Raw genomic sequence first — 27,330 nt, 5'->3', positions numbered from 1 at the left:
ATTTAAATTTTACAAATACCCTACAAATTCAAGGATAGATAGCAAGCATATCAACTACATGAGAGCAGTTACCTCTAAGGATAACAACAAACATGAGGAGTGAGAGTTAAAAGGGAAAAACAAAAAAACAAAATGGGGGGTAAATACATTATGATAAAATTAAATAAAAACTAAGGAATACAATCAGCTCAATTTCCTGTTAACAAAGTACAACTTTTTGTAAAATGTCAAAGTAAATTAGTTAGAAAGATCAACTCAGTGTTGTATTACACTAGCCAAATAAAAAGAAAATGTCAGAACACATAACTACTAGTGTCCTATTTAGCAAAAAGCTGCCCCCTACATGTAGTAATGGTACCCTCAAAGTTGACAGAGGAGAGGCAGGGGAGATAATAAAGGAAGGCTATCTCTAAATGGCAATTCTGAAACACTCAGGGAAAGAGAGAAAATGAAAAACAACTTACAAGAATATGTTCCAAAGTAATTTTTTAAAATGATGAAACAATGAGTTTCTGAATGTGTAAGAAAAGGATTGAAGACCTTGATGTGATGAAAGTAAAAAGAATAAAAATGCTAGAGAAAGGGAGAAAAAGCATAAAGCAGGATCCTAGATCCAAAGTACCAGTAATTATAGCACATTCCCTCCTACAAAGATAAAGACACTAATCCAGGAAGTGGCCTTGTGTGGGGAGGGCCTTCAGATGTCCAGGGGAGTAGACCAACTAGTTACCAAAGCAGCACATCAACAGTGCTTCACAGCTGACAGCCTCTGCCAGTCCAGGGGAGGTTCACTCACACTGCTTCTCCCGCTCCTGGTTTTTCCTACTCACCATGATGACTGTGACTGCAGATGTCACCAGCCAACATACGTAGCACCTCTTGCTCCAAGTTGAAAATGACTTCTGGTTTGGGAACTTGACACCCTATTAACAGGAAATGGTAGAAGACTTGGTTTCAGAGGCCATTCAGTGAGACATTCATTTACTTTTCAGAAAAGTTCATGCAGAACAAAGGTATATTTCATAATACCCCAAAGGGATAATTAATAACATAGGACAAAATGACAAAACTATTACACATTTCACATGTCCTGCAGTCTTTAGAACTCCCACATACCTCAGAAATCCCAAAGAATTAAAAAATTCCACTGAGAATGAAAATATACTCCAACAGCCCAGCCTTATTCCCAGTGGAGCTGTGCTTACCCACTGAGATCAAGTTGAAATAGTTTTCCAGCATTACATCCCTGTATAGGCTTTTCTGAGCAAGGTCCAATTGTTGCCATTCCTCCCTGCTGAAGTCTACTGTTACATCCTTGAATGACACTGATCCCTGAAAAACACATTCCAATTCAATGTGAAGGATGAGGATTAAAGAATGGAAATAAGATATTTAGGAACTTACTTTTAATGATTTTTAACATATTACAACAAATAAGGTCCTCACTAAACACATATTATTATATTGAAGGAAAAAAATCATTAAAAATATGCCATTCTTTCTGTGGTACTGATGATATTCTGGGTAGTTTTGGTCTTGTTTTCACTGGTGTGCTGGTTTCAAAGAAATAAGCTGTGAAAATTCATAAATGTAAATCTATGATTTGTGCATTTTCTAGGCCATGTCATTAACACTTTGTGTGAACAATAAAATATATTCTGCCATTCATTTTGAATAAGTCCATTCTTCCTTTAAAAAAGATTTTAGGGCAGCCCTGGTGGCGCAGCAGTTTAGCGCCACCTGCAGCCCAAGGCGTGATCCTGGAGACCCGGGATCGAGTCCCACGTCAGGCTCTCTGTATGGTGCCTGCTTCTCCCTCTGCCTGTGTCTCTGCCTCTCTCTCTCTCTCTTTCTCTGTCTCTACGAATAAATAAATAAATAAATCTTTTAAAAAATAAATAAATAAAATAAAATTAAAAAGATTTAAAAAAAGGTTTTTTTCCCCCCAAAACAGTGTGGTACTAGCATAAAGAGAAACATATACGTCAATGGAATGTAACTGAGAATCCACACGTAAACCCTCATATTCATAGTCAATTGATGTTCAACAAGGGTGTCAGAACAATTTAAAATTAAAAAAAAAAAAGTTTTTAACAAATAGTGCTGGGACAAGTGGATATCCACAGGTAAAAGGATGAAGTTGGACCACTACTTCATATCATAAAAAAATTAGCTCAGGGCTCAGCCATCTGGGTGGCTCAGTCAGTTAAGTATCTGCCTTCGGCTCAGGTCATGTCTTGCTTTCTGCTCAGTGGGGAACCTGTTGCTCCCTCTCCTCCTGGCTTGTGCTCTGTCACTATCTTTGACTTTGGCTCTCATATAAATAAGTAAAATCTTTTAAAAAAAATTAGCTCAAAGTGGATCAAAGGCCTAAATGTTCTTATCTTTAGCCAAATTTACAATTAAATAAAAGAGTAAATCTTTTTCGACACTGGATTTGACAATAACTCCTTGGACATAAAAATCAAAAGCACAAGCAAAGAAAAAAAAATAAACTGGACTTCATTAAAATTAAAACCTTTAAAAAAATTAAAACCTTTGTGCTTAAAAAGACTATCATGAAAAGAGTAAAAGGACAACCCAAAAACTGGGATATGAGTTTTATAAATTATATGTCCAAAAAGGGACTTGTATCTAGACTATATAAAGAACTCTTATAACTCAATAAAAAATAAATAATCCAATTAAAATGGGTAAAGGATCTGAATATACATTTCTTCAAAGATATGCAAATGGCCAAAATGCACATGGAAATATCCTCAATATCTTTAGTCATAAGGGATAAAGAAATCCAAATTCACTGAAGTGACTATAATAAAAAAGATGCTCAAATTCACTGAGGTGACTATAATAAAAAAGATGCTCAATATTGTTTGTCATCAGGGAAAAATACCCCCTAGGATGGCTTCAACAAAAAATACATAATAATAAACATCAGTGAGGAAGTAGAAAAAGTGGAATCTTCATGTGGCGATGGTAAAAATGTAAAATGGAACGCCACTTTGCACAACAGTGGCAATTCCTCAAAAAGTTAAACACAGAGTTATAATATGATCCAAGAGATCCACTTCTAGGCATATACCCTATAGAAATGAAAACATTTGTCCACATAAAGCTTGCACATTAATGTTCATAATAGCATTATTCATAATATTCAAAAATAGAACCCAATGTCTGTGAACTAATTATGGCTAAAAAGAAATGTGCTATATCCATACAACAGAATGTCATTCAGCCATAAAAAGGAATGAAGTACTGATATATGCTACAGTGTGGACGAATCTTGAAGTAAAAGTCACAAAAAGCCAGATATTCTATGATTCCATTAATATAAAATGTTTAGAACAGGAGTACTTATTATTATAGAAATATTAGTAACTGTCTAGGGATAGGAGGAAAGGGAGGTTAGCGGAAATATTCTAAAACTAATGTTGGTTACACAACTCTGTGAATATACTAAGAACCAATGAACATATACTTTAAATGGACAAACTGTATGGTATATAAAAAGGGCTCTTTGAGGCACTGCCATCTCCAGATGGGACACAAGAGCTTTTGGGAGTCCAGTGTTTCTTCCAAGCATAACTATAATGATGAAATACTGAAATCATCTGTTTTAAAGTACAAGAAAGCTATTAGGGGCTAAGACTCTGGAGAGAACATTGAAAATTTAAGCTGATGTATGTAGCCACTTTTATACTGGAAGTATTTATCAATTCTAGGTGTTAGCAAAGATAAGAATCCATCTTTGAACCAGTAGAAGGCTGTAGCTGGATGATAGAGAAACCAGGACTCAAACACACACCAGTTTTCCCCTTGAGACATCTGCCAAATTCTAGGGCTACATGGGCAAAAGACTAAAAACCAGATAGCGTCTGAAAAAGCAAAGTAAAATTTCAGTAGTCTGGAAAGAAAACACAGTTGGGCATCTGCCAGGAGGGTGCACAAAGGACAAATTGGGCTCTCAGCAGAAAATCCTGGATGGTCAAGATGAACCAGAGGTTAAGGCTTCAACTCAGCCTTGATCCAACACTGTGCCTGACTGGATAAAGGTGCCAAGAAAAAGATGAATCCTCTGTTGAGAAAAATTACCATCATCCAGATCCTTTAAATGCTTCATACACTGTTTCTCTCTCACACACTCTCTCTCTCTCTCTCTCCTAGGCATACCAAAGATAGGTTCAAATGCCCAAAATCAGGTAAAAAAATATTCAATAAAAATGGTCCAACAGGCAACTGGAGATAGATAAAAAGATGGAGAATTTCATCAGAGAATTAGGATTTATAATATAGAATCAAGGGACACCTGGGTGGCTTAGCAGTTGAGCATATTGTTTTCAGCTCGGAGCGTGATCCCAGGGTCCCAGGATCAAGTCCCACATCAGGCTCCCTGCATGAAGCCTGCTTCTCCCTCTGCCTATATATCTGCCCACCCCCATCTCTCTCTCTCTCATGAATAAATAAAATCTTAAAAAAAAAAAAAACAGAATCAAATGAAAATTCAAGTTAAAACATTTAATACATTAAATCAAGAACTGAGATAGGTATAACAGCAGAATACAGAATTAATAAAATAGAAGACAAGAAAATGGAAGATATCCAAACTGAATCACAGAGATTTTTTTAATGAAAATAAACAAAATCATGTGACATGTGTCACATATATGACACAGTGAAAAGGAATAATATATTGTAGTCTGAAAAGACTAGGGGGGAGAGTGTGAGGCAAAAGCAGTATTTGAGAGTATCAGTGAACAACATCAACCCAAAGATTCAAGAAGTTCCTCAAATCCAACTTTATAAAACTGCAAATACTGACTGCAAAAAACAGTAATAGTAATATCTAGCAATTTTTAAAACATAGTAGAATTTAAATGCATGAAAATACTAATGCAAAAGTGAGATAGTAAATGAAATTAAGGTGATTTAGAATCCTAGAATTATTGAGAAAGTAGAAATAATAATGTGTTAAAGAGGGATGCCTGGGTGGCTCAATGGTTGAGCATCTGCCTTTGGCTCAGGTTGTGATCCTGAGACACAGAGATCGAGTCCCATATTGGGCAGCGAGTCTGCCTCTCCCTCTGCCTATGTCTCTGCCTCTCTTTCTGTGTCTTTCATGAATAAATATATCTTAAAAAAAATAATGATTTAAAGATGAATATTATATCTATGCTAACAAATAAAAGAATGTATATAATGAGCAAGTTAACTAAGGAAAAAGTAGAATTTTGAATAACTTAAAAGAAGATCAAGAAAGGAATGAGGAAATAATATTAAATTAATGGTTCAAATGCAAAACTAATAATAAGTATATATAAATACAAGTATATCAGCCATTACATTAAACATAAATGGACTAAACATTCAAGGTAAAGCAAAGATTGAATAAATCCCACTTACTCATGGTGAATGAGCCCTTGAGTATATTGTTGAATGCAGTTTGGTAATATTTTGCTGAGGATTTCTGCATCTATGTTCATCAAAGTTATTGGCCTAAAGTTTTCCTTTTTGTAGTGTCTTTGGTTTTAGTAGCAAGGTAATGCTGTCCTTTTAGGATGTGTTTGGAAGCTTTCCTTCCTCTTCTGTTTTTTGGTATAGTTGGAGTAGAGTTTTAATGTTTGCTAGAATTCACATGTAAAGCCATCTGGTCCCAGATTTTTGTCTCTTGGGAGTTTTTTCATTATCAGTTCAATTTCATTACTAGTAATTGAAATTTTACTGTTTTAGATTTCAGGGGCAAGACAAGGCTATTCACTTTCACCACTTCTATTCAACATAGTACTGGAAGTCCAGGACATAGCAATTAGAAAGAAAAAAGAAAAGGCATCCAAACGATAAGGAAGAAATAAAACTGTCACTATTTGCAGATGACATGATACTATACATAGAAAACCCTAAAGACTCCACCAAAAAAAATATTAGAAATAAATTCAGTAAAGCAGGTACAAAATTAATATACAAAAAGTACAGATATTGGTTATGTTTCTATATACTAACAACTATCAGAAAGAAAAATTAATGGGCAGCCCCGGTGGCTCAGTGGTTTAGCACCACTTTCAGCCCAGGGCCTGATCCTGGAGACCCGGGATCGAAACCTGCGTCGAGCTCCCTACATGGAGCCTGCTTCTCCCTCTGCCTGTGTCTCTGCCATTCTCTCTCTCCGTGTCTCTCATGAATAAATAAAATCTTTTAAAAAAAGAAAGAAAGAAAGAAAGAAAGAAATAAAGAAAGAAAGAAAGAAAGAAAGAAAGAAAGAAAGAAAGAAAAAGAAAGTACTTACAATTGCATCAAAAAGAATAAAATGTCTAAGAAAAATGAATAAAATGTCTAGGAATAGGAATAAACTTAACAGAAGAAGTGAAAGACCTGTACCCTGAAAACTATAGAACATTGATGAAAGAAAGAAACTGAAGACAACACAAACAAATAGAAAAATATACCATGCTCATGGATTGGAAGAATATTGTTCAAATTCCATATTACCCAAAGCAATCAGTAGATTCAATGTAATTTCTATTAAAATGTCAAAAGTAGGGATCCCTGGGTGGCACAGTGGTTTAGCGCCTGCCTTTGGCCCAGGGCGCGATCCTGGAGACCCGGGATCGAATCCCACGTCGGGCTCCCGGTGCATGGAGCCTGCTTCTCCCTCTGCCTGTGTCTCTGCCCCCCCCCCCTGTGACTGTCATAAATAAATAAAAATTAAAAATATATATATTTTTAAAAAATGTCAAAAGTATTTTTCACAGATCTACAATAAGACCAAAATTTTTATAGAACCACAAAATATCCTGAATAGTAAAAGCAATCAAAGAACAAAGGTGGGAGATATTACAACCCAATATTTTAAGAGATACTACAAATCTGTAGTAATCAAAACAGTTTAATAGTAGCACAAAAATAGACACATAGGTCAATGAAAACAGAAAGAGAACCCAGAAATAAACCCATGATTATATGGTTAATTAATCTATAACAAAAGGGACAAGAATATACAATAGGGAAAAGCCAGTCTCTTCAATAAACAGTGTTGGAAAAACAGGACAGCTACATGGAAAAGAATGAAACTGGACCATACTCTTACACCATACACAAAAACAAATTCAAAATGTATTAAAGACCTGAATGTGAGACCTTAAACCATAAAACTCCTAGAAAAGAACATAGGCAATAATCTTTTAGACAATGTCTTTACCAACACTTTAGATATGTCTCCTTAGGCAAAGGAAACAAAAGCAAAAATAAACTATTAGGACTACGACAAAATAAAAAAGTTCTACACAGGGAAGGAAAGATCAACAAAATGAAAAGGTAACCTAGTAAATGAGAGAAGATATTTGCAAATGGTATACCCAATAAGGGGTTAATATCCAAAATATATAAAGAACTTAGACAACTCAACACCAAAAAACCCCAAATAATGATTAAAAATAGAGGACCGGAATAGACATTTTTCCAAAAAAGATATACATAGTCAACAGCACAAAAAAAAAGGTCAACATAACTAATCATGAGGGAAATAAAAACCAAAACTATAATGACTTATCATCTCATACCTGTCAGAATGGCTAGTATCAAAAAGAAGAAATAACAAGTGTTGATGAGGATGTGCACTGTTGGTGAGAATGCAAACTGATGGAGCCACTCCAGGAAACAGTATGGGGGCAGCCCAGGTGTCGGGGGTTTAGCGCTCCCCTCAGCCCAGGGCATGATCCTGGAGACCCAGGATCAAGTCCCACGGCGGGCTCCCTGCATGGAGCCTGCTTCTCCCTCTGCACGTGTCTCTGCCTATCTCTCTGTGTCTCTCATGAATAAACAAACAGAATCTTTAAAGAAAAGAAAAAGAAAACAGTATGGAGGTTCCTCAAAAGAATAAAAACAGGAATACCATATAATCCAGTCACCCACTGAGTATTTACCCAAAGAAAACAAAAACACTAATTCAGAAAGATACATGTACCCCTATGTTTACTTGACAACAGTCAAGTTAGAGAAGCAATCCCAGTGTCCATATCGATAAATGAATGAGTAAAGATGTAGTGGGGCACCTGGGTGGCTTAGTAAGTTGAGCTTTCGACTTTTGGTTTCAGCTTGGGTCATGACCTCAGTGTCATGAGATTGAGCGCTGTGTTGGGCTCCCTGATCAGCAGGGAGTCTGCTTGGGAATCTCCTTCTCCCTCTCTTTCTGCCCCTCCCCAGGCTCACACATATTCTCTCTCTATATAAAAAATAAATGAACATGGGAATCCATGGGTGGCTCAGCGGTTTAGCACCTGCCTTGGACTCAGGGTGTGATCCTAGAGTCCTGGGATCGAGTCCCACATCGGGCTCCCTGCATGGAGCCTGCTTCTCCCTCTGCCTGTGTCTCTGCCTCTCTCTCTCTCTGTGTGTGTCTCTCATGAATAAATAAATAAAATCTTTAAAAAATAAATAAATGAAAAAAGTCTTTAAAAAACTTTTTAAAAATTTTATATATATGTACATATATATATATATATATATATATATATAATATAATATGTAATGGAATATCACTCAGACACCAAAAAGAATAAGATCTTGCCATTTGTGACAACATGGATGGACCTAGAGGGTATTATACTAAGTGAAACAAGTCAGAGAAAAACAAATACCATTTGGAATCTAAAAAACAAAACAAAGCAGAAATAAACCCATAAATAGAGAAGAAACTAATGGTTGACAGAGGGTAGGGGTAGAATGGGTGAAGGGGGGTGGGAGGTACAGACTTCCAGTTATGGAATGAGTAAGTCATGAGGATAAAAGGTACAGCATAGGGAATAGAGCCAATAGTATCATGACAGCGTTATATGGTGACAGATGGTAGCTACATTTGTGGTAAGCATACCACAATGTATAGCCTTGTCAAATCACTGTGCTGTACAGCTGAAACCAATGTAATATTATGTGTCAATAAAAAAATAAAATAGCACATGCTTGGGTGGCTCCACGGTTGAGCACCTGCCTTTGGCCCAGGGCATCATCCTGGAGTCCAGGATCGAGTCCTGCATTGGGCTACCTGCATGGAGCCTGCTTCTCCCTCTGTCTGGTCTCTGTCTCTCTCTCTGTGTGTCTCTCATGAATAAATAAATAAAATGTTTAAAAAATAATAAAATAAAATAAAATAAGATAAAGTAATAAAATAAAATAAAATAAAATAAATAAAATATTGAGACTTCTCGTTCTTAGAAATAAATAAATAAAAGGAGTACGTGCTATTTTTCCTGCTATTTACTCAAAACCTAGAAAAATACATTTATCCACATCCTTGGTTTCCTCTCCATAGCTTTCTTGACAGTGAAACTAATTTTGGCATCTTTTGGAATCTTGATAGCCTGAAAATTGCCCAAGTCATCAAGTCTGGTTCCTTTTTTGTTTAACAGCTGTCTTCTCAATCCATCTTAACAGTCACCTATCACTATAATCAGGAAGAAGAAACTTGGCTACATCTTTAACCTTTTGCTTGGAAATCTCCTCAGAGAAAAATCCACGTTCACTACTATAAATGTTTTCCACATAACTCCAGGACAAACACATCTAGGCTTTCTGCCACTGCACAACAGAGTTGTGACATGTTTCCAGTGACATGCTCCTCAGTTCCTTGCAGCCATCAGCAGCAGCACCTGGAATACTCACTTCTATCAAGAATTTGTTTATAACACTTTAGGTATTCTCTAAAACAACACAGGTTTCTCCTACTGTGCTCCTCACCTCTTTCTGAGTCCTCTAGCGGAGTGGTTAACATATTTCTACTACCAGTCCATTTAAGGAAGCCTAGGTTCTTGCTATCCTGTTCTTCAAAATTCTTACAGTTTCTGCCCACTACTGAATTCCAAATCTACTTCCTAATCTACTTCCACATTTTTAGGTGTTTATTACAGTAGCAACCCACTACCAGGGACCAAAATCTGTAATGGTTTCCTACTGCTGCAGCAATATACCACAAATTTAAAACAACACAAATTTATTATCTCATGGTTTTGAAGGCCAGAAGTTCAATATGGATCTTACTGGACTAAAATCAAGATGTTGGGATCCCTGGGTGGCGCAGCGGTTTGGCGCCTGCCTTTGGCCCAGGGCACAATCCTGGAGACCCGGGATCGAATCCCACGTCGGGCTCCCGGTGCATGGAGCCTGCTTCTCCCTCTGCCTATGTCTCTGCCTCTCTCTCTCTCTCTCTCTCTGTGTGACTATCATAAAAAAATAAAATAATAAAATAAAATAAAATAAAATAATAAAATAAATAAAATAACAAAATAAAATAAAATAAAATAAAATAAAATAAAATAAAATAAAATAAAATAAAATAAAATAAAATAAAATAAAATAAAATAAAATCAAGATGTTTGCAGTGCTCATTCCTCCCGGACACTCAAAGGAAGAATTCGTTTCCTTGACCTTCGTCCTCTATCTTCAAAGCCAGCCAAGTGTCATCTTCCAATCTCTCACCGCCTCCTGCCTCCCTCTCTCACTTATAAGGACCCATGTGATTACACAGGGCCCACCCAGAAAACCCAGTGTAATCTCCCTAATTAAAAATCCTTAATTTAGGGATGCCTGGGTGGCTCAGCGGTTGAGCATCTGCCTTCGGCTCAGGGCGTGATCCTGGGTCCTGGGATTGAGTCCCACATTGGGCTTCCAGCGAGGAACCCACTTCTCCCTCTGCCTATGTCTCTACTTCTCTGTCTCTTATGAAAAAAAAAAAATTCCTTAATTTAGCCACATATGCAGAGTCCTTCTGCCATGTGAGGCAACATATTCACACTTTCCAGTGGACATCTTTGGGGGCAATTATTCTTATTACCACATCTAGTAAGAGAAAATGAGATGGTAAAAGTAAAAACAATGGCTTCAAAATCGTGAGTAAGAGTGATTTACAATCTAGAATTTACACCCAACCCAACTATAAAGTTACTGAGTGTAAAATAAAGACATTTCCAGATAGGCGAGGTCTCAAAAAATTGACTTCCTCCACACACTTTATAGAGAGCTACTGTACGACAGGCTCTAAAAATGAAAGAATAAATCAAGAAGGAGCCTAAAACAAGAGATCCAACACTTAAGCGACATGAGAGGAATTCCTAGGACTATGCCAAAGGGAAGGCCCAAGTCAGTAGCTGAGTATCAAACTTTGAGCAGGTCAAAGACTATGAGTGAAGTTTCTTTAGAGATGAAATGAAGAGCCTATATTCTAAAGCCAAATTCCTTGGCTTCCACCTGACTTCAACACTTACTAGTGGTGCAATCTTGGGCAAGTTACTTACCCTTTCTGTGGATGTTTCCTCCTCTGTAAAGTGAGGATAATGATTATAGATACCTCATAGGAGTTGTAATTAAATTAATTACAACTAATTACAATTAATTAATAGAGAGAGTGCTTATAGTGCCTGGTAAACAGCAAGCAGTATAGTAAGGCTTGTGATTACCATTACTGTTATCTAATATATTTTAACATATTGAAAAGATTTTTCTATACCTGGGAAGATTTATGGAATTAATCATTTTATAATCACAAGGTACACATATGTAGAAAATGAAACAAACGATCAAACCAAACAATTACTGATTACAGGCAAAACAAAAAGTAGTGCACAAAAAGTAAAGTAAATGGCTCACCTGTGAATATAATTAAAATACTCTTCATAATAAATACAGCCTATTGACTTACCTAAAACTATGGCATTCCTATCATAAGGGGACATTAGAAATGTGCATATGAATGTTGAGGGACTAGGTGTCTCAAAGGTAGTTAAATTCTTATTTTCCAGTCAGTAGATACTGCCTAAACCTGAAAGCCAAGAAGCACCAATATAAACATATGAAAGTCAGTACTAAAATACACAGTTCAATTGAGTTCACAGAGCTAGAATTTGAGAGCTAAGCAAATACAAGTCTAATTTCATGATATTCAAAATGAAATACCTACTTTTAAAAGTTAAAGTACAAGGAACAAAGAGGTAAATATAATTGAAAAAAATGTATAAGAGTATGCTTAATATAAAATAAGTACTTCTTTAAAAAAAAAAGAATCAGTGAACTGACTTCCATTCCTGGAAAGATGGGAATAGATGTACTTGTCCCTTCTCAACCCACTAAGTACATCTAAAAACCACAGACATCATCCATAAACCAAATATGAGAAGACTCTGTAAGCTGAAGAAAACACGGTGAACTGGCTAAGGACCTCAGGAACCAAGGAACTACACAGCATGAGTTCCTGAAACTGCTTCATACAGCCTTACAGATGCTAGGGAAGCCTACAACCAGCCACCAACAAGAGAACACAGACAGCTCAAAGAAAAATATACTCTCTCTGGCTAAAAGACCAGCAAAGGGGCAACCTAGAAATGCAGAAAACTTTTATGCAGAACATACTCCAGCCAGACACAACAAATTAAAAAAAGAAACTTTGGGCCTAATCCCACACCCATCAGCAAAGAACCAGTGAGTAGCCGAGATTCCCACTCTTGCCTAGCTAAAGAAAGAGATGCTCCTTTCACACTCCAGAGGTTGGTGTGGGGAAAAAGCCAGGTGGGGAGTTGGAACTTTCATCCATACACAGTAGTAATAAAATTAGATCAGTATCCCTCATAAATATGAAATAAAAATACTTAACAAAGTATTAGCACAAATACACAGAAAGAAGTATATGCCATGAGCAAATAGGATTTATTCAAAGGTTGCAAGGCTGGCTCAAGATGTGAAAATGTAATCAATCAATGTAATCCATCACAGCAGTAGGCTAAAGAACGAAAGAAACAAAATCCCATGACCATATCAATTGATGCAGAAAAACCACCTAACAAAATTCAACACGCATTCATCATAAAGCCTCAAAACTCTGCTTTATAAGGTAGTCCTTGGACAAGAAACAATGACATCCTGTGAGAATGCCAATCCTATTAAATAAGAATCTGAAGTCATATGAAGTGTGAGAAGCACTGCTTTCTAAGAACAGAAAACCTGTCAGTGCACTTCTACAAACAGAGCTGTTGCTGAAGACACAGTTCTGTCTCCATCCACCTGAAGAGCTGTCAAAATTTTTCTCAAATATCAAGAACCAGGATATCTTTACTATAGATGAAATAAATTACTTATCAACAATATGAACCAGCATCTCATTTCCATTATTGCTAGGTCTTTCAGGAAGATCAGAGATAATCTTACAGTTCAAAGTTCACAGCTGCATAAAACCACACAAGTCACATGTTTCTATACTCCAAGCTTGACCTGGAGTTAATAGTCACTTCATTTTTCTTCCCTGATCTTAGTTTTTATTTATTTATGCTTCTGTGTCTTACTATGCAGATTATTAAATGGTTCCTAAAATCCACTAGAAAATAAAGCAACAAATAAATATATGAAGAAATAAGAACTCACCAGGGACTTAGTCATTTCTGGCTCTTCTGGGAAAGAGGCAGAGATCTGAGAAAAGAGATAGAGGGACAGATGAGAAAAGGAAGCATGCCACACATGGACACATACATCACTTAGCATCCATGTATCTGACCCAAAAACTTACTTCTAGAACTGTATCATAAAAAAATCATCCTGTATTGCACAAAAATTTAACTGCAGAAGTCTTACCACAGCATGGCTAATAACAAAATATAAAAGCCAAAACATCTTAATATCCAATAATTGTAGACTGCTTAATTTATAGGCTATCCTGAGAACATAAAGTTATATAAAATTAAATTACAGTAGAAAAACATGTTAAACTGACAAGTAAAAAGATGTACGAAACAGTATGTTTCCATTTTCACTGAATAATGTGTGTACATACACATGCACACAGACATGCATATACAGGTATATGAAAATATTCACGCACAAAAAAGAAAATTAACTGGAAGGAAATATACTACCATATTTACGAATGTATTATTTGGATGATGGTAAAATTACAGGTAATTTTTATATTCTTCTTATTTGCTAGTAAAAAACAGGGTAACTTTTTAAAGACTATAATGAGTTTGCTCTGAGCTTCTGTGAATAGCCCATCCCAACTAGTGAGAACATTCACAGGAAAGACCAAAGAGGGAGGCTACAGCTTTTTCACTTTTCTCCTTTGCTTACAGTTCTTTTGTTTTTTTTTTTTTTAAGATTTTATTTATTCATGAGAGATAGAGAAAGAGGCACAGGCAAAGGAAGAAGCAGACTTCCTGTGGGGAGCCCGATGAGGGACTGGATCCCAGGACCCCAGGATCACGCCCTGAGTCAAAGGCAGACACTCAACTACTGAGCCACCCAGAAGTCCCTTGCTTACAGTTCTTAAAAGGGAACCTTCAACTGAAACTTTTTCTTGGCTACAATGTGGTAAGTGGATTTGGTTCTAGTTAATAACAAACCTTAAAAGCTGATCTGAGTCACTTATTTTCCAATATTTTTACTTTTTTATTTAAAAATCTTTGTTTTGGGACACCTGGGTGGCTCAGCAGTTGAGTGTCTGCCTTTAGCCCAGGGCATGGGCTGAGACACTCTGCGCCTCTCTCTGTGTCTCTCATGAATAAATAAATGAAATCTTAAAAATAAATAAATAAACAAACAGAATAGAATAGAATAAAAATCTTTCTTTCCTTCTCTCTCCCTTCTTTTTTTTTAGTAGGCTCCACAACCCACATGGAGTCCAATGGTAGGGCGTGATATCAAGGTCTGAGCTGAGATCAAGAGCCAGATGCTTAACTGACTGAGCCAGCCAGGCACCCCTAAATTTTTTTAAAGTCTATGCCCCAGGGACGCCAGGGTGGCTCAGCGGTTGAGCATCTGCCTTCGGCTCAGGATGTGATCCTGGAGTTCCAGGATCAGGTCCCGAATCAGACTCCCTGGGAGGAGCCTGCTTATCCCTCTGCCTGCGTCTCTGCCTCTCTGTGTCTCTTATGAATAAGTAAATAAAATCTTAAAAAAAATGTCTATGCCCAATGTGGGGCTCAAACTCAGGACCCCTAGATACTGAATGAGCCAACCAGGTTCCTCTTTCCAAAATTTTTAATGAGTTTTCTAACACAAAGAAGAGTTAAATGATTAGTTCAAAAAAGACATACAGGGATCCCTGGGTGGCGCAGCGGTTTGGCGCCTGCCTTTGGCCCAGGGCGCGATCCTGGAGACCCGGGATCGAATCCCACGTCGGGCTCCCGGTGCATGGAGCCTGCTTCTCCCTCTGCCTCTCTCTCCCTATGTGACTATCATAAATAAAAATAAAAAAAAAAAAAAGATTTAAAAAAAAAAAAAAAGACATACATACCTCCCACCTAGTTTCAACAGTTAGTATTTTGCCATATTTGCTTAATTTTTCTATATACACATAAAGTCACAAGTAGATGTATGTATGTGTACACATTTTTTACTGAATCATTTGAAAGTTGCAGATGTCATGACACTTCATGACTAAATACTTTACAAAAACCTCTGAAAAGATTATATCTGAGAAAATAACTAGTAATTCTATATCATTTTAATATTCTGCTCATATTCAAAATACCCCAATTATCTCAGAAAGACCTTTTCTTGCTGTTGTGTTTGGAAGCAGGCTTTAATCAAAACTCACACACTAGTCATTTTACTATTAGTCATTGGCTATTTTATCTTAGACCTGCCCTACAATATTTTTTTATGACAGACCATTAAGATTTACTTTTACTTTTATCTTTTATATTAGAGGTATTCCTATTAAATACTTTTTTCTTTTTTAACATTTTATTTATTTATTCATTCATGAGAAAGAGAGAGAGAGGCAGAGACATAGGCAAAGGGAGAAGCAGGCTCCCTGTAGGGAGCCCAATGCAGTACTTGATCAGGACCACAGGATCACTCCCTGAGCCGAAGGCAGGCACTCAAACACTGAGCCACCCAGGTGCCCCTAGTCACTAACATAAACATTTTAGTTACTTCTTTGTTAATTTTCAAACTATGCATAATGTAGATGAAATACATAAATATTAGGTATCTAGCACTTCTCCCTTCTTTACACACATGTGCATCTGTCATTCAGATCAAGATAGGGAACATTTCCAAAACCTTTGGAAAGTGTTAGAGATTCAAATTATTATTTTGAAACCTATAAAGCATTTCTGCTGTCTTTCCTATATAGCTATTCCAAACACTTCATAAAGGAGTTTCTCTTTTCCTCTTTTTATAATATTCCAGCTAATGAAGGAATGGTAGAAATGAAAATGTCCATCTCGCATCCCTAATGAAGTAGTGGGTCTAGGAAACAATCAACAGCTGCTCACATCACACACAGAAAAGACAACCAGACATTGTGTGCTTCTTGATGGAAGTACACACCACCACTTAAGAAGTAGTCTTACCGGGATCCCTGGGTGGTGCAGCGGTTTGGCGCCTGCCTTTGGCCCAGGGCGTGATCCTGGAGACCCGGGATCGAATCCCACGTCGGGCTCCCGGTGCATGGAGCCTGCTTCTCCCTCTGCCTGTGTCTCTGCCTCTCTCTCTCTCTCTCTCTCCTCTCTCTCTCTCTCTCTCTCTCTCTGACTATCATAAATAAATAAAAATTTAAAAAATCTTAAAAAAAAAAAAACAAAAGATATTTAAAAAAAAAAAAAAAAAGAAGTAGTCTTACCAGGGGAGGGGCAAGATGGCGGAAGAGCAGGGTCCCCAAATCACCTGTCCCCACCAAATTACCTAGATAACCTTCAAACCATCCTGAAAATTTACGAATTCGGCCTGAGATGTAAAGAGAGACCAGCTGGAAGGCTACAGTGAGAAGAGTCCGCGCTTCTATCAAGGTAGGAAGACGGGGAAAAAGAAATAAAGAAACAAAAGGCCTCCGAGGGGGAGGGGCCCCGCGAGGAGCCGGGCTAGGGCCGGGGCGAGTGTCCCCAGGACAGGAGAGCCCCGTCCCGGAGAAGCAGGAGCTGCACCAACCTTCCCAGGCGGGCGGAAAGGGGCTCGCAGGGAGTTGGAGCAGGACCCAGGAAAGCGGGGATGCCCTCAGGCTCCCTGGGACACTAACAGACACCTGGGAGCGCAGGAGAGTGCTCCGAGCTCCCTAAGGGCTGCAGCGCGCACGGCGGGACCCACCGGAGCAGCTCAGAGGGGCTCGGGAGCGGCTCCAGGGAGGGAGCTGCAGGGCGGGAGCGCGAATCCAACAGCGCAGGCCCCGGAGCACAGGGCGCCGGGACACAGCCCAGGATCCGGCCTCCCCCGGGACAGGCAGAGGCCGGGAGGGCCCGAGACAGCGAGGACGCTCCTGCCGCGAGCTGAGCAGATCAGCGGCCCCGCCCCGGAGCCTCCAGGCCCTGCAGACGGAGAACCGAGAGCCCCGAGCCCGTAGTTCCTGCGGAGGCTGAATCCAGGCTTCCAGAGTTGCCATAGCAACTGCTGCTGTTCCTCCTGGGGCCCCACGGGGTAAACAACCCCCGCTGAGCCCTGCAGCAGGCAGGGGCAGAGCAGCTCCCCCAAGTGCTAACACCTGAAAATCAGCGCAACAGGCCCCTCCCCCAGAAGACCAGCTAGACGGACCAGTGATACTCCCCCGTGTTCCAATACAACTTGTTTTTGGCCACTCTGCACTGAGCAAAATGACTAGAAGGAAAACCTCACCTCAAAAGAAAGAATCAGAAACAGCCCTCTCTCCCACAGAGTTACAAAATCTGGATTACACTTCAATGTCAGAAAGCCAATTCAGAAGCACTATTCTACAGCTACTGGTGGCTCTAGAAAAAAGCATTAAGGACTCACGAGACTTCATGACTGCAGAATTTAGATCCAATCAGGCAGAACTTAAAAATCAATTGAATGAGATGCAATCCAAACTAGAAGTCCTAACAACGAGGTGGAAGAACGAGTGAGTGACATAGAAGACAAGTTAATGGCAAAGAGGGAAACTGAGGAAAAAAGAGACAGACAATTAAAGGACCACGAAGACAGATTAAGGGAAATAAATGACAGCCTAAGGAAGAAAAACCTACGTTTAATTGGGGTTCCCGAGGGCGCCGAAAGGGACAGAGGGCCAGAATATGTATTAGAACAAATCCTAGCTGAAAACTTTCCCAATCTGGGAAGGGAAACAGGCATTCAGATCCAGGAAATAGAGAGATCCCCCCCCCCTAAAATCAATAAAAACCGTTCAACACCTCGACATCTAATAGTGAAGCTTGCAAATTCCAAAGATAAAGAGAAGATCCTTAAAGCAGCAAGAGACAAGAAGTCCCTGACTTTCATGGGGAGGAATATTAGGGTAACAGCAGACCTCTCCACAGAGACCTGGCAGGCCAGAAAGGGCTGGCAGGATATATTCAGGGTCCTAAATGAGAAGAACATGCAACCAAGAATACTTTATCCAGCAAGGCTCTCATTCAAAATGGAAGGAGAGATAAAGAGCTTCCAAGACAGGCAGGAACTGAAAGAATATGTGACCTCCAAACCAGCTCTGCAAGAAATTTTAAGGGGGACTCTTAAAACTCCCCTTTAAGAAGAAGTTCAGTGGAACAATCCACAAAAACAAGGACTAAATAGATATCATGATGACACTAAACTCATATCTGTCAATAGTAACTCTGAACGTGAACGGGCTTAATGACCCCATCAAAAGGCGCAGGGTTTCAGACTGGATAAAAAAGCAGGAGCCATCTATTTGCTGTCTACAAGAGACTCATTTTAGACAGAAGGACACCTACAACCTGAAAATAAAAGGTTGGAGAACCATTTACCATTCAAATAGTTTTCAAAAGAAAGCAGGGGTAGCCATCCTTATATCAGATAAACTAAAATTTACCCCGAAGACAGTAGTGAGAGACGAAGAGGGACACTATATCATACTTAAAGGATCTATCCAGCAAGAGGACTTAACAATCCTCAATATATATGCCCCGAATGTGGGAGCTGCCAAATACTTAAACGAATTATTAACCAAAGTGAAGAAATACTTAGATAATAATACACTTATACTTGGTGACTTCAATCTAGCTCTTTCTACCCTCGACAGGTCTTCTAAGCACAACATCTCCAAAGAAATGAGAGCTTTAAATGATACACTGGACCAGATAGATTTCACAGATATCTACAGAACTTTACATCCAAACTCAACTGAATACACATTCTTCTCAAGTGCACATGGAACTTTCTCCAGAATAGACCACATACTGGGTCACAAATCAGGTCTGAACCGATACCAAAATATTGGGATCGTCCCCTGCATATTCTCAGACCATAACGCCTTGAAATTAGAACTCAATCACAAGTTTGGAAGGACCTCAAACACGTGGAGGTTAAGGACCATCCTGCTAAAAGATAAAAGGGTCAACCAGGAAATTAAGGAAGAATTAAAAAGATTCATGGAAACTAATGAGAATGAAGATACAACTGTTTAAAATACTTATTTTTAGGTTTATATATTGAAATATTTATAAGTGAAATGACATGTTTGAGATTTGCTTTAAAATAGTCCAGAAGAGGGATCCCTGGGTGGCGCAGCGGTTTAGTGCCTGCCTTTGGCCCAGGGCGCGATCCTGGAGACGCAGGATCGAATCCCACGTCGGGCTCCCGGTGCATGGAGCCTGCTTCACCCTCTGCCTGTGTCTCTGCCTCTCTCTCTCTCTCTCTCTCTCTCTCACTATGTGCCTATCATAAATAAATAAAAAAAAAAAAAAATAGTCCAGAAGAGAGCAGCCCGGGTGGCCCAATGGTTTAGCACTGCCTTCAGCCCAAGGTGTGACCCTGGAGACCCGGGATCAAGTCCCACGTCAGGCTCCCTGCATGGAGCCTGCTTCTCCCTCTGTGTCTGCCTGTCTCTCTCTGTGCCTCTCATGAATAAATAAATAAAATCTTTAAAAAAATAATAATAGGGGGATCCCTGGGTGGCTCAGCGGTTTAGCACCTGCCTTCAGCCCAGAACGTGATCCTGGAGACCCCGGATCGAGTCCCACATTGGGCTCCCTGCATGGAGCCTGCTTCTCCCTCTGCCTGTGTCTCTGCCTCTCTCTCTCTCTCTCTCTCTCTCTCTCTCATTCTATGTCTCTCATGAATAATAATAAATAAATAAAATCTTTAAAAAAATAAAATAAATAAAAAATAAAAAAATAATAATAATCCAGAAGAGAAATGATATGGGGAAAGGAAGGTGTAGATGACAAATGACTAGTTATGACTTGGTAAGTGTGGAATTATCACATTGACACCCACTGACCAATGGGCATATGGGGGTTCATCAGATTACTCGCTCAGCTTTCACACTTTTGAAATTTTTACAGTAAAACGTTAATAAAGGAATGTTTTAGATATCAGAGAAACTTTACTGCAGAGTATCAAATGAGAGAACTACTTACTCTTGGGGAGCTTCTGTTAGACTGGTTAATAGCTAGGTGGCTGTGAGAAAAGTCTACATCAGGACCAGTATGCTGAAGTATTTGTGGGTAAAATGACATGGTATCTGAGATTTATCTTAAAATATTATGGTCAGGGATCCCTGGGTGGCGCAGCGGTTTGGCGCCTGCCTTTGGCCCAGGGCGCGATCCTGGAGACCCGGGATCGAATCCCACGTCGGGCTCCCGGTGCATGGAGCCTGCTTCTCCCTCTGCCTGTGTCTCTGCCTCTCTCTCTCTCACTGTGTGCCTATCATAAATAAATAAAAATTTAAAAATAAATAAATAAATAAAATAAAATATTATGGTCAAAACAAAGTAAGTAGTTAAAAATACATGAAACAACACTGGCAAATACCTGATAATTACTGAGACTCAGTGATATGGGCATTTGGGGGTTCACTGTATTATTTTCTCTATTGTATATTTAAAGTTGTGTACATGTAAAATTTTCTATAATAAAACTTAAAAAACAAAAATCTCAGGGCACCTGGGTGGCTCAGTTGGTTAAGCTTCCCACTCTTGATTTTTGGCTGAGGTCATGATTTCAGGGTCATGAGATGGAACCTAGCATCAGACTCCACACTGGGCACAGAGCATAAGATTCTCTCTCTCCCCCTACCTCTCCCTCTGCCCCTGCCACCAGGGCATGTGTGCTGATAGATAGATAGATAGATGATAGATAGATAGATAGATAGATAGACAGACTTCTAAAAAAAAAAAATCCCTCTCACTACAACAAACAGATTTGAAGTATAGACCATCTGCCATGCACCATTCACATTGCAAAAGGATTGTTTCGCTTTAGCAAGCCCAGTTCTAAAAAAAGTCCTGCTTCTGAGGCTCCTCTCCCCCTTCACAGGAGCTGTCACCTTCCCAAAGAGGCAGGACGTAAGCTGGATCCTGTGGGCAAGTTCTCCTTGGCTGTCATGTTCACACTGGGCCTCACCTCTGTGTGTCTTAGAACTGCAATCTTCCTAGGAGCCCAAGGGCAGGTGGACCACCAAAAATGACCAGCAATATTGAGCCAAGGTGGGCTGGAGTCTGAGAAAGTCATGAATAAATAAATAAAATCTTTAAAAAATAATAATAATAATCCAGAAGAGAAATGATATGGGGAAAGGAAGGTGTAGATGACAAATGACTAGGTATGACTTGGTAAGTGTGGAATTATCACATTGACACCCACTGACCTGAAGTCAGTGGATTCTTCAGAGATTCTGAAGGCTCACTGAATGCTCTGAACATCAAGGCTCTGTGGAAACACAAATGGATCCTGCAGAGAGAGCACCACATGGTGACAGCCACTCAGCTGTCCTCCCAAGAGCCTCATACAGTGTGGAACAGGTGGCACACAGGACAATAAGAAGTACAGAGCCAAAGCAATGGATGTTTGAATCCCAGCTCTTACATCTTCTAGCTGTGACAATCTGGAGAACTCACTTCTGTTTCAGTTTCTCCATCTTCATACTTTCTAAACAAACTTATACTTAAAAAGCACTCATCCCACGTGCAGCACATAAATTCTTATTATACATTAGCTATTGCTATTATTGCAGTATCAGCAATCCACGCAGAATGCATTTTACTATACCAGAGGTCATCGGACTTTAGTCTGCTCAAGTCATCACCTAGTTCCTCACTCCCACTCCTCAATGTGCTCCACTGTCCGCTGCTACACAATGACCTTCCTCAGAAGCCATTATTCACACCTCAGAATCACTGGTTCCCTCAGCTTGCTGCCCACAGACCCCAAATCACTCATTCTACAGTTCCTGATCACAGCCTCCAATGGCCCTGGCTCTCTACCAATCGATCCCATGCCCTATAAAGGAAAAAAACTCATCTATGTGTTCTATTCTCAATATTTCTGGTCACCAAATGTGTATGTGTTGGAAGTTGGCAGAGAAAGGGACGTCCACGCTATGCAATTCTGCAACACCAGCACAGTGTCCTACAATTTAACTCAATTCTGACATCAACACCTTGGAGTTAGCATCAGATCACACAGGTTGAGGGCTCAGTCCTACAAGAGTACTCCCTACTGCAGCTTCAGATGCCAATCATAAGTCTAGGTTGTTATTTGTACTTTATCAATTGGCTAAATCAGAGGTTCCCTGGACCCCCAGCTTGGGGGGGTTCCACTAATTTGCTAGAGCAGCTCACACAACTCAGGATAACATTTAACTTAGTGGATTAACAATTTATTATAAAAGAACATACCTCAGGAATAACCAGATGAAGAAACGCATAGGGCAAGGTATATGGGAAAGGGTGCCCCTCTCTCCCATGTGCTCAACCCAGAAACTCTCCAAACTCTACGTTTTTGGGGCTTTATGGAAGCTTTATTCATACAGATGATTAATTAAATAACTGGCCATTGGTGATGGACTCAACCTCCATCCAGGGGATGGTTTCAAGTTCCAACCCTCTAATCACATGGTTAGTTCCTTTCGCAAACAGCCGCCATCTAGTGGTTATCTGAGGGCTTTCCAAAAATTACTTCATTAACATAAACTCAGGTGTGGTTCAAAGGAATTTATTATGAATAATGAAAACATTCATTCACATTCATTTCTCTGGAGTTATTCCAGGAGCCAGGAACAAAAGGTGCTCCTATAGCTCTTACCATTTAGGAAATTACAAAGGTTTTAGGAGCTCTGTGCTGGGAACCACAGACGAAGATTAAAATATCTATTTCTTATTATATCACAATATGGGATAACTGTGATCCCATATTATATCACAATGGGAGCATGGGCTCCCATTACTGGCCTCCACACTTTTATCACTACCCACCATGCATCTCCATCAACCATCCTAAGAGTCCCAATCCCAGACACACCTGCACCTACAACAGGCCCAAGAAAGCACTCAAGCACACTTACCATCACTCACACACCACTAGGCCTATACCATTAGCCTTCCTCACAAACTTACACACACACACAAACATATAAGGAACCCAATGAATGTACAAATCTGGGGATATTCTTGAATTTTATTATTATTTTTTTAAATAAAGATTTTATTTATTTATTCACGAGAGACACAAAGAGAGAGAGAAAGGCAGAGACACAGGCAGGAGAAGCAGGCTCCATGCAGGGGGCCTGACGTGGGACTCGATCCCAGGTCTCCAGGATCACACCCTGGGCTGAAGGCAGCACTAAACCACTGGCCACCCAGGCTGCCCCCTATTCTTGAATTTTATTTTATTTTATTTTTTTATTCTTGAATTTTAAAGACAAATTTTAAAAATTGAAAACACATAAATCTAATGTGCATGTGAAATAACAGGTCATCTACAGAGAAAATTTTCCAAAAATCAAGATTCTTCACCTGCAGTAATGAAAATTAAGTATCAGAAATATCATCTAAAAGATCATTTCTCTGTTAGGGCCAGAGAAAGAAACAAAGTGCTTTTCAAAAAGCACTTGCAGACTATCTCTATCTTTATCTGAGGAAAATATAAAGTATTACAAATATATATAAAATGAATCAGATAAGAAATCCCAAATATAAAAATACTGTTTGGGGCACATGGGTAGCTCAGTCAGTTAAGTGTATGCCTTCAGTTCAGGTCATGATCAGGTATGATAAAAGCACTGCAGGGGGTTGGGGGGGGGATTGGGGGGTGTCTTCTGGGATGAAGCCCAGTGGGGAGGGCTCTCTGCTGAGAGTCTGCTCCTCCCTCAGCCCCCTCCCCCCACTTCTACTCTCTCAAATAACACTTAAAAAAGAAAAAATGTTAACAATTATTTTTCAAGAAATATAATTATTTTTTTTTCAAGTTTAATTTTTTTTTTAATTTATTTATGATAGTCACAGAGAGAGAGAGAGAGAGAGGCAGAGACACAGGCAGAGGGAGAAGCAGGCTCCATGCACCGGGAGCCCGACATGGGATTCGATCCGGGGTCTCCAGGATCGTGCCCTGGGCCAAAGGCAGGCACCAAACCGCTGCGCCACCCAGGGATCCCAAGAAATATAATTATAAAAAATGACGATGACAGTGATGCAATGAGGCCACTAAAGGAAAATTAATAATACCCTAGGAGAAAATATTTCTAATTACCTCAGGAAAAGACAGATGTTATGTGGAGTGTAAGATGAAAACAATAAACAGAAATTTCATGAATTTTCTAAAAGTAGAAAGTATGAAAAAGAAAAGGAAGTGTAGAAAATAATGACTTAAATAGTGAACATTAAAATGGAAGATACAGGGATGCATGGAAGGCTCGGCGGTTGAGCGTCTGCCTTCAGCTCAGGGCGTGTCCCAAAGTCCCAGGATAGATTCCCACATTGGGTTCTTCGCAGGGGGCCTGCATCTTCCTCTGCCTGTGTCTCTGCCTCTCTCTCTGCATGTCTTTCATGAATAAATAAAATCTTTAAAAATAATAATAAAATAAAATAAAATGGAAGATACAAAATCAGGTAAACCATTACAACGTTAAACTGAAGAGAGAAAATGATCCTACTGACAAACAGAGACTATATGTTGGATTTGGAAAAACCAAAATGTATCTACTTATTTACAGGTAGTTAACATAAACAATGAGACAAATATGAATACAAAATAAAGCCCTGGGCAAGATTACATTATCAAAATGAGATAAAAACAAAAGAAGGACGGCAATATGAGTATCAAAGTGAAATTCGAAGTTAATGTGCTTTTTTGTTGAAAAGAGGGATTCTATAATAATAGCATTTGATAAATGAAAAAAATGATACAAAATACATTAACCATTACATGTACGTATGACTGCACTCAAAATACATACCTGAACCCAAAATACATACGAATTAAACTAGCAAAAAACAAAACACCCATAGATCTATAAAGTGAACCTTCAGTGAGAGATTGTTGTTTCTTTCAGAATACAATAAATCAAGTGGACCAAAAACTAAAAAAGAGGAAAAAGATTTAAAACTACAAGTAGACTATTTAATACACATAGAGAACTCGGCAACATACAAAGTACACGCTTTCTCTTATATCCATTGAACAAAGTTTACTGTATAAGTCAAAGAAAATCTTGATACATTTTTAAATATTGATACTTTACAGGCCACATTTTGCTACAACACAGTCAACTTGAAAATAAAACAGATCTTAATACTTTGGAAATGAAGAAAGTCTCCTAAATAACTCAGGATCAAAAAACATCAAATTTAAATTAGGGGTGCTGACAGGCTCAGTCTGAAGAGCATGATCTTGGGGTTGTGACTTCAAGCCCCATGTTGGGTGCAAAGATTACTTTAAAAAAGAAAAAGGGGATCCCTGGGTGGCGCAGTGGTTTGGCGCCTGCCTTTGGCCCAGGGCGCGATCCTGGAGACCCAGGATCGAATCCCACATTGGGCTCCCGGTGCATGGAGCCTGCTTCTCCCTCTGCCTGTGTCTCTGCCTCTCTCTCTCTCTCTCTAACTATCATAAATAAAAATAAAAAAAAATAAAAAAATAAAATAAAAGAAAAGAAAAGAAAAGAAAAGAAAAAAGAAAAAAGAAAAAGAAGGGACGCCTGGTGGCTCCCGGGTTGAGTGTCTGCCTTTGGCTCAGGGGAGATCCTGGAGTACCGGGATCAAGTCCACCCACTCAGGCTTCCTGCATGGAGCCTGCTTCTCCCTCTGCCATCTCTCTTTCTGTGTCTCTCATGAAGAAAGAAAAGAAAGGAAAAGAAAAAAAAAAAGGAAGAAAAGAAAAGGCACCAGTTAAGCCTCCCACTCCTGATTTTGGCTCAGGTCATGATCTCAGGGTTGTGGGAGAGGGAAGTCTGACCCCCCCCCTTCTCACACTCTCTCTCTCTAAAATAAATCTTCAAAAAAAAAAACCATAAAAAAACTATACACTTCATAAATTAAGATATAAAGGAAATTTTATACTCCTATAAGTATGCAGCATAAAACTGAAAAAATAAGGGGAAGAATGACAATTTACATCAAAAAGTGAAAAAATAAGAGAAAGTATCTTTTAAAAAGGGAGAGACTAAATTAATATTAAAACAGTAGAGATGGGGCACATAGGTAGCTCAGTCATTTGGGTGTGCGGCTCCTGATTTCTGCCAGGGTCATGATCTCAGGGGCCTCCCCTGGGACTCCTTAGAGTAGCGCGCCTGAAATTCTCTCCCTCTCCCTCTGCCCCTCCTACCCCTCTTGTGGACACCTGCTCTCTCTCTAAACAGATAAATCTTTAAGAAGAAAAAAAAGTAGAGATTATAAAGACAACCATGGTCCTTTAAACTGGTCCATACTTTAAATATACTAAAAAAAAATGTACTTTTAAATGGTCCATAAAATAAAATTTGAGACGTCTAATAAAAAAAAAAAAGAAAGAAAAACATATTATGAGTAGCAAAGTAGCTACTAATCTGGGTAACAGATCAAAATGAGGTAAATGAAAATTTATGCAACTTCATGGCAACATTTTTAAATCTCTAGCAAAATATAGCACAAATAAATCATAAATATTCCTAAACCAAAAAGCCTAAAAAACAGAGGATATCAATTAATGTCTAACATCACTCATCCCTCAGATTCCTCACTATTCAGTCTCCACAGTTATCCACTCCCGCTGACCCTACAAACCCCGCCCCGCCCCCGCCCCCGCCGACCGACCGACGGAGACCCCGGGGACCCGGGCCTGCCCCCGCCGACCGACCGACGGAGACCCCGGGGACCCGGGCCTGCCCCCGCCGACCGACGGAGACCCCGAGGACCCCGACTCGCCCCCGCTGACGGAGACCCCGTGGGCTCCATTATTTCATCCACTGCCCGCCCTCCTCACTGACCCGATGCTAATCACAGACATCAGACACGTTTCTCCGCTCAGCTCCCACCGCTGTACTCACCTGCCCCTCACCCACGCTCTCTTAGGACCGTGGCCATTTACCTCAGGCAGTGACTAAACCTAGCCGACTTCCTTTCTCGCTCTCTCTCAGACCCTGCGGGACTCCTTCAGCCGCCGCCTGGGTGTGCGCATGCTCCGCAGCTGCTGCTTGGC

At 39.5% G+C, this 27,330-nt stretch overlaps 1 protein-coding gene across 4 annotated transcripts in view; it reads right to left on the bottom strand.

The window, feature by feature from the left end:
* ZNF484 (zinc finger protein 484) overlaps positions 1 to 27,330 on the bottom strand; it is a 47,643-nt gene extending 20,313 nt beyond the window's left edge. The window contains exons 1-4 of one of the 4 annotated variants that reach the window (XM_055310349.1): positions 27,179 to 27,330; positions 13,396 to 13,440; positions 1,206 to 1,332; positions 831 to 923 (exon numbers count right to left, since the gene is read on the bottom strand). In XM_055310349.1, coding sequence (XP_055166324.1) covers positions 831 to 923; positions 1,206 to 1,332; positions 13,396 to 13,410 — 235 coding nt within the window. In that variant the 5' untranslated portion in view covers positions 13,411 to 13,440; positions 27,179 to 27,330. Of the gene's footprint in view, positions 1 to 830; positions 924 to 1,205; positions 1,333 to 13,395; positions 13,441 to 16,325; positions 16,473 to 27,178 lie in introns of those variants that run through there. The other 3 variants (XM_055310348.1, XM_055310350.1, XM_055310351.1) reach the window with 3 other exon arrangements.

The sequence above is a fragment of the Nyctereutes procyonoides genome, unplaced genomic scaffold (genome assembly GCF_905146905.1).
Source record: "Nyctereutes procyonoides isolate TBG_1078 unplaced genomic scaffold, NYPRO_anot_genome, whole genome shotgun sequence".
NCBI classification, from domain to species: domain Eukaryota; kingdom Metazoa; phylum Chordata; class Mammalia; order Carnivora; family Canidae; genus Nyctereutes; species Nyctereutes procyonoides.
Note: the sequence above shows the minus strand (reverse complement) of the source record. Positions and strands in the feature narration are given on the sequence as shown.